At 52.9% G+C, this 7,912-nt stretch overlaps 1 protein-coding gene across 1 annotated transcript in view; it reads left to right on the plus strand.

The window, feature by feature from the left end:
• Positions 1-3,714: 3,714 nt before the first annotated feature.
• The window catches only part of GALM (galactose mutarotase), an 8,448-nt gene continuing 4,250 nt past the window's right edge, over positions 3,715-7,912 (plus strand). Inside the window, exons 1-4 of the mRNA XM_035320448.1 lie at positions 3,715-4,187; positions 4,652-4,806; positions 5,850-6,056; positions 6,783-6,864. Of these exons, the coding sequence (XP_035176339.1) occupies positions 3,731-4,187; positions 4,652-4,806; positions 5,850-6,056; positions 6,783-6,864 (901 nt within the window). The 5' untranslated portion in view covers positions 3,715-3,730. The remainder of the gene's footprint in view (positions 4,188-4,651; positions 4,807-5,849; positions 6,057-6,782; positions 6,865-7,912) is intronic.

Consider the following 7,912-nt stretch of genomic DNA (forward strand, 5'->3'; position numbering starts at 1 on the left):
TTTTCTAGGACAGCACGGGGCTTGCACCGTGATGCAAAATCCTTTCCTTGTTTGTTTTCTCTCTCCTTTCATCCCAGGTCCTCCTGCCTCCTTCTCTGAGCCTTTCCTTTTTATGTTCTCATCCCCTGTTGCTGGTCTCTGCAAAAGCAAATAGGTACTCACTGCTGGTGCTGGGCCCTGTGGCCATGAACCCGAGCACCACACCCAGATTCTTGACATAGGAGCACAGCTGGTCTGATCTTTTCTCATGCCTCTCGCCCCCGCCTTTTCAGGCCAGGAGCCTCAAACTACCTACAGACCCTTTAACCTCTCCAGAGCTGCAGGTCCACAGAGCACCTACTTCTCCAACGCCTGCACCAGTGAAAAAAAAAACGTGAATAAAGCTGAGCTCGCCTCCTTGTCGCATTCCTGCTTGACTTGCTTAGGTGTTGTTGAAGTCCTGCGAGCCCCCCACGTGTTGCTTGGCAGTGCCCCCGGTGCTAAAAAGTGATCTCAGCACAACCAGTGCCAGCTTTCTCTAAGAGAAATGGAAACTGAATCCAAATCTTCTTCGCCCCCATCAGAAACCTCAGCTGCAAGACTGTCCTGCCGTTTCATATGCGGCTTTTATTTCTGAACCCTTCGCGCTGTGACACATCCTCTGCAAAGGTTAAACTCAGAAGTAGCTGCAGAGAAAGGAAGGTCTGCCTCTGAGCACACGAGAGCGCGGTCCCCAGCCCCCCAGAGCAAACTGGAAGCGTCCCTGGTTCCAGGCAGCCTACACAGCAGCAAGCTGCAGGAGCTGCGAGCTATTATTTTAGCTCCTGAGGAAAGTAATTACTATAGCAACCGGCACATCCGAGCGGCTCTTTGGCTGCTGCCGAGGCACAAACAACCCGTGCACAAAGGCACATCTGAAACGTGCTGGGCGAGGAGTGCTCTCGGGTGGCCGTGTTTTTCTGAAGAGCCTCCCAAAACACGTGTAGCTAGCTGGCTGCTGCGAAACGGCCGCCAGAACAAGGGTGAGCAATTGTGCCGTGATCCTAAAATAACCTAATCAATGGCTCAGTGTGTTTGTCCCTGGAGAGGCGAAGCACAAATCGGTGCAGGCTCCATTTTAAGGCTGTGTGCTGGGAAGCACCCAGCAGAGCTGAAGACGTGCTTGATAAACAGGCAATAAAATGGAGATGGGGGACGTCCCCACTGTTGTTCTGCCCACAGATGCAGGCTCCCTGTGTGCTCCAGTGGTGGCTCAGCCCTGCCAGCTTACGCAAAGTTGATCAGAGAAAAAGGATTTAATTACAGGTTTGCAATGCTGGGGGGTGTAACAAGTGATGTCTGCCTTCTCTGCTGTGTCTACACAGCCATCAGCCCCAACAGAGCTCGTCTCCAGCTGTGGTGCTGGGTGCATCGGTGAATGAGAAATATCAGCGAATAACCTGAATTGCCCTTGAGGATTTGGTTCATCATTGAGTCCTGAAGTCTTGCTCTGGGCCCTCCACAAGCTGAAAATCACAGGTGGGTTTAAACTAAAGACAAAAATAAGGAAGGAAGCGTGACAATGTAATTACAGAAGCATCTCAGGACCAACCCCAAAAAGACCTTGTGGCAGCGGGGTACTGCATGACAGTGGGTAAGAAGCAGCCACGACCCCCAAAGAGCTTTCCAGTGGGGGAGAAGGGAACGTGCAATAGATGGACGGCTGTGTCCCTGGCACGGGTTTGCTGTGCACAGGTTGATCTGGACAAGCACATGGCTGCGTGTTGTCAGTAATGGCATCACCAGTCCTCGTGTGGTTGGCTTGGGGTGGCTTGGCCACGCTTTCTCTGTTCTCTGTTTCAGGTTCCCTAGAGCTGTGCTGCCACAGCTTCTCCTTGAGAAAAGGTGTCCGCAAAACGAGAGCTCCCTGAGATCTCCACCGCTCTTGTTGCTTGGGAAAGAAATATAGAGAATAGTTTATTTATTGTTTCAAATCTAACCATGATCTATGTCTCTGTGATACAAAACAAGTGCAAAAGTTCAGGTCAGAAATCTTAAATCCTTTACCAAACTTAATTTTCCTACTGCCAAGGATGGAGCTTGTGAGTTGGGTTTGCAAATGCCCTTTTTTTTTTTTTTTTTGGTTGACTGTAGCTTTTTAAGCAAAGTCACTATTTTGGACTAAATATCCCAACCTCTGAAAAAGACCATGAAAATAAAGGATCCCTAAGAAAACAGCACAATCATGTAAAATGATGCCTCATTTCTGCCTTGCAAAGCTATAGCTGCCTTGCAGGCATCTGGAGCTTCTGAGCTGCTGATCCTGGGGAAATAAATTATCCTCTGTAATTTTTCTCATAACAAGTTTATTTTCTGAGAGTGCAGTAAATGGCTCCTTCTCAAAAAAAAAAAAAAAAAAGTGTGCCTTTTTGCTAGCTTTTTGGTAGAGGAAAGGCAGGACTGCTTGGTGACAGGCTGAATTCCCAGTTCTTTGCTCCTGAAATCTCTTGCCTGGGTTACAACAGCTGGAACATGTACATAACCTGCCCTTCTGCTACGCCTGCAGGGCTGCTTGCTGTGATGGAGCTGATAAAACATGGAATTACAGAATGACCTAGGTTGGAAAAGACCTTTGAGTTCACCGAGTCCAACCATTGACCTGACCTACCGGGTCCTATCACCAAACCATGCCCCTTAGTGCTGCATCCACACGTCTCTTAAATCCATCCATCACCTCACCACCAAATCCTTGATCCTCACCAACGTTTGGGTCTTCAGGCAAGAGCCTGAAGGCAGAAGTGTAGTGGTCATGATCACGGCCTGTGGGCAGGTAAAGCCCATAGGGCCCCGTAACACACATTTTCTCTCAGTGTTTTAGCAGACTTCTTCTGTCAGCATTTTTCCCCATTACAGCCAAGTCCTCTGCAGCTGCTCTGGCAAGAGGGAGGTAAACCTGAAGCCTTGGAGATGTGGAGCAACCTCTTGTGAGCACCCACCGGCTGTGGAAGTGCCCTGCTGCTCACCTGGGCGCGTTCAGGCCTGCTGCAGCACTTTTCTTCCTGCAAGAAAGAAGAGAAAAATGAAAGGAGCTTGCACTTGACCTTAACTGTTCAGCAATGAAACAATCTCTTTTTATAAAACAGGAGTGACAAAAAAAAAGCAGATCCAGTGTAGCTGCCTGCGTCCCCATCCACCAGAGGCAAACAGGACATGGGCAGGGGTCACCCATGAGCGATCCCACGGGTGACAAAGCCAGGCTCCTGGAAATGCCTTGCTCAAACCCTGAAGGCAAAATTGCTCCACCACCATTAATGTTTTGTACAAGACACATCCCTGCACAGGCTGGTTTCTCTTCTGGTTTATCCGCCAGCTTGAAAATCCGACGCAGGGCCCGTGAACAGATTTCCCTGTGGTATTGCTCTCGCACCTGCATGGTGTTAGATGTCACGGCCGTGAGGGTGCCGGAGGAAGCACCTGAACACAGCAGCCCCCCCTGTTTTTGCTGTGGACACGAAGGCAGCGCTGACAAAGTGCAGGTTGCACAACCTCCAGCCCCTGCAGGAGGCCTTGGTTCTGGGGCGGGTGGCGAGCCGGGCGCCGTCTTGCCTGGAGGCAAGCGCTGTGTTGGAAAGGAATATTCAGAGTCTGACGAGTTGGGTATTTTTCCGGGAGAAAAATCTGAAACTGGCTCCTCAGAAAAAGAAAAAAAAAAAAAAAAAAAGTGCACCGATTACATAAATATTCCTGGGGTTCTCCTGCAGGCTGAGGGAAAATGAGGAGGTGGTACTTTGAGGGGCAGTGTGTAATGGGGCCCAGGTCAGGGCCGGGTGCCCACAAAAACCCCTTTTTCCTCTCAGCACGCATCCAAGCCCGCCGGGCAGCCGGTGCACGGCTCGACTCCTCCCAGCTCCGCCACGCTGGAGGCAATCATGTGATTTTTAGGACTCTGCTCTCCAAAACCCTCTTTGCTCCCGGCCACCCTCGCTTCCTCCCTGGCTTCCTTCCTGGCGGTGGGGCTGGGATCTGGGGAGCGATGGCGGAGGTGAAGAGGGAGGTTTTTGGGCGCATGCCCCCGGAGGAAGGAGGAGGGGAGGTGGAGAAGTTCGTGCTGCAGTCGGACAGCGTCAGAGTGGAGATCCTGTCCCTGGGGTGCATTATCGCCGCGCTGGAGACGAAAGGCAGGGACGGGCAGTTTGCAGACATTGTCCTGGGCTTTGACACGCTGGAAGGTGGGTCTGAATCTGTTTCCTTCAAAAATAAAAAGGAAGTATGAAGGAAATCAGAGATTTTGTTCCTACTCCTTCTGAGGGTGCCCCCAAATCATGGGCTGAAGTAACACAAGTCCTGGGCTCAGCGGTGGATGAGGGGACACCGGTGGCCCCAGGTCGCAGCGTGCCCCTCTGACAGGCCTGGCTCCTTGGGCCTCACTGCAAATCTGTGAACAACACAAGTCCCCTCCCAGCTGTTTCAATCAAAGATTAGAGAATCACGGAATGCTCTCGTTTGGAAAAGACCATCAGTATCACCAAACCCAGCCATCCACCTGACTCCATCCTGAGACACCAGGGCTGCAGCCACCTGCTTAGTGCTGAGAGGACACCGAGAGGGACATCTCCGAGCCCACAAACACGCCTGGAGATCACCCGTCTGCCCTTGTCCTTCCATGTCACAGCACTCTGCTTTCCCCACGCAGGCTACACAAGGAAGCATCCCTTCTTCGGAGCCGTGGTGGGGCGCGTGGCCAACAGGATTGCCAAGGGGAGGTTCACCGTGGACGGCAAGGAGTACCAGCTCTTCCTCAACAACGGGCCCAACTCGCTGCATGGAGGAGCCAAGGGCTTCGACAAGGTGAACGTCGGGCTGGTGGGGCTCGGGGCCTCCTGCACACAGCCTCCAGGGTGGTGGCAAGGGGATGCGATGTCTTCAGTCCCAGCCCTGCAGGGTTTTCTGGTGGTTATTGAGTTGGGTCCCCTCCCAAAAAGTGCTGCGAGTGCAGGAGGTGATCCGTCATTTCCTCAGAGGAACTCGTGCAAATGTGCTAGTGCAGCTGCCTTCTTAATGGTGTTTGTGTGTTCGTTTTTTGTGAGGGAACATCCAGGCTGAAGGGGCAAAAGTCAGAGGGTCTGGAATAAAGTTCGCTGCTAAGCAGCACCCCGTGATGAAAATAATCTCCTCTGTCATAGAGACTGGGATCAAACGCTCATGGGGCACACTTACATGCCTGATAGACTTCCTCTGGCCAGGCAAACAAGACGCACTGGCTCTTGGCTGTGGCTGTCTCAGCCTTCTCCTCTGTTTTTCCTGATCTTGTAGGCCTCAGTGCTGCACTCAGCGTGTGCTCTGACGACACAGCAGCTTACAGCTGCAGCCTGGTTACTTGGCATCCTCAGTTCCCACACTGGGTGAAAATGTTGCTTTTTGACAAGTCCCCTCCACAAGAAGGGGAATAGGTCCAGCTGCAGGACAAAAATCCATCGCAGTCAGGCCTCTCCAAGGCATGGGGTAACGGAGGCCCAGGACAGACCCCGACCATAAAAAACTGCTTCCCTTCTTCAGCTGCTCGTGGAAAAACCCATTCTGTTGGTCAGATCAGAGCCAGCAGGCTGGTATTTGTGTTTTGTTTTTTTTTTTTTTTTACCACTTCCCTCTTTCTTTTTCAACAAGGGCATGTCGGTTTTCAGTACTTCATAGGAAGGAAAATGTGATCTTTCTTATATTTCTTACTTTTTTTTTTTTTTTTTTCCCTAGGATAAAAAGCCAAAAGGTGACTGGCAAAAACCTTTGTTTCAGTGGATGTGTGCCCTTCATCCCCATGTTCAGCCCAGAGCAGGACACAGAGAGAAGGGCACCGCATCCCCTACTGCTGCCCCACTAACGCACAGTCCTTGCAGGTTCTCTGGAGCCCCCAGGTCATCCCAAATGGCGTTTGCTTCTTTCGGCTCAGCCCTGATGGCGAGGAAGGCTACCCCGGGGAGCTGAAGGTCTGGGTCACCTACACGCTCCACGGCAGCGAGCTGGCCATCAACTATCGAGCTCAGAGCAGCAAGACGACGCCCATCAACCTGACAAACCACGCGTACTTCAACCTGGCAGGGCAGGTAGGCACCGGGAGCCCCAACCCCACGGAGGGACACCATGAAAAAAGGTAAAGAAGCCCAGGCACCGCAGGTGTGACTTCTGGGGACAAAGTGATGGAGGGTGTGCCACTGCACAAGAGTCCACAAGCTGCCCCTCCATGCAGGTCTGCCATTGCCCTAAAAATGTCTGCGCAGTTGTTAGTTTACCCTCGGTTTGTCCTCCCAGTAGTACAGCAGTACCAACACCTGTGGCACGCAGCTCAGGCATGTTTCCAGAGGAACGGGAGACCTTTGGGCATGAAACTGCTGCTCAGATTAGATGGTGACGTGCAGGCTCAGCTTTGATCCTGCTCCCCTTCCTGCCCAGCAGGTCCCTTGCCAGCATCCCTGAGGCTGCCAAGGAGGAAGAAGAGCACAGGAGAGGAGCCAGGAGGATGAGCTTCGCTTCCCCCTGTGCTCGCTTCCTTCCCCTTTTTGCCTGCTGCTGTGTGCTCAGCACCCAGCATGTTTCAGCTAGCCAATTGGCAGCATGCTGGTGCTAGGCAAAGGTGCAAGTTCAGGCTGATAGTCTCCTGAAGGAGGTGCCATGCAGGATTTTGCCACTTTTGCCCTTTGCCCTCTGATGGGGACAAGGTGGGAGGATGCCCAGGAGGTCCCCCAGGCACTCCCAGGTCAGCTGGAGCACCACCACACACGGGTGGCCGAAGGGCCACTGCAGGAACCCCAGCGTTTCCCTTCCTCCCGCAGGGCTCCCCCGACATCTACGACCACGAGATTTCCATTGCAGCAGATTCCTACCTGCCTGTGGACGACACCAAGATCCCAACCGGTGGGTGGCACCTGGTGGGGACGGCTTCACAGTTGGGGCTTGTGGGGAGGGGGGAGCAGCACTGCCCCACAAGGGGGGACAAAGCAGGACCCGGGGGATCCCAGCATAGCAGGGCACCGTCCCGCAGCAGCTGAGCAGGGTGTGCAGAGGCAGGTGCTGGGAGCAGGGGCCACCACCAGCCCCGATGTGGTGGAGGTGGGCTGATGTCTGCCCAGTGGTGCTGGCAGGAGCAGCAGGAGATGGGCTGGAAGCCAGGCTGTGAGGTGGAGCCGCCCAGGAGACACACTCCATCCAGCACTGGGCCAAAGGACATCCCTCCAGGCTGATTTGGCCACCCTGGAGCCACCAGTGAGGGGCACTGAGCTCTTAGAGCTGAGATTTGCCCAGGGTTTGTCTGTTCTGTTTCCTCCAGCAGTGTCTGGCTTTCTGACACTTCTCTACTGGGATTTTCTATACGATATCACCAGCTAACTTCCCCAAGTCTTATTTCAATAAGATCAGCCCATGCCCAAAAGCAGGAGAGCCCTTGGTGCCCAGGAGCCCAGCATCATCCCTGCTGCAGGAGCCGAACCATCAGTCCCCAAACAAGGGCAGGGGAGCTGACACTGCTGGCTGGGAGCCCGAGCGCACAAAACCAGCGCTTTTCTTTCCTGTCTTTAATGTCCAAAAAGAGGAAAGGCCATTAAGGAAGGCAGCACGTTTTGCATACTAAGCAGGTTACTCCAACAAAAGGTGGTGCTGCTGCTGTCTCTCAGAGCAGAGAAGCAGGCTGGAAGCCTTTTGCATCTAGTCTTGATTTGGGGCTAAAAAGGAGAAAACAGGGCTTTCTATTTTTTTTTTTCCTACACCATTTCTACTGTGTGTCACCCCATGAATGATCCTGCCTCCAAACCAAGTGTTCCCCGTGCCCGTTCCAGCACCCCCTTGTGCTGCGCAGGCAACCGCACGGAGCTGCAGCAGGAACCGACTCTGCAAAACACCAGGTTTTGAGCGAACACAAAGTATAATTTTGTCCTTATTCTTAAAGAAAAAGGAAGGAGAGGAAGAG

Source organism: Oxyura jamaicensis, chromosome 3, assembly GCF_011077185.1.
Source record: "Oxyura jamaicensis isolate SHBP4307 breed ruddy duck chromosome 3, BPBGC_Ojam_1.0, whole genome shotgun sequence".
In the NCBI taxonomy this organism is placed as follows: Eukaryota; Metazoa; Chordata; class Aves; order Anseriformes; family Anatidae; genus Oxyura; species Oxyura jamaicensis.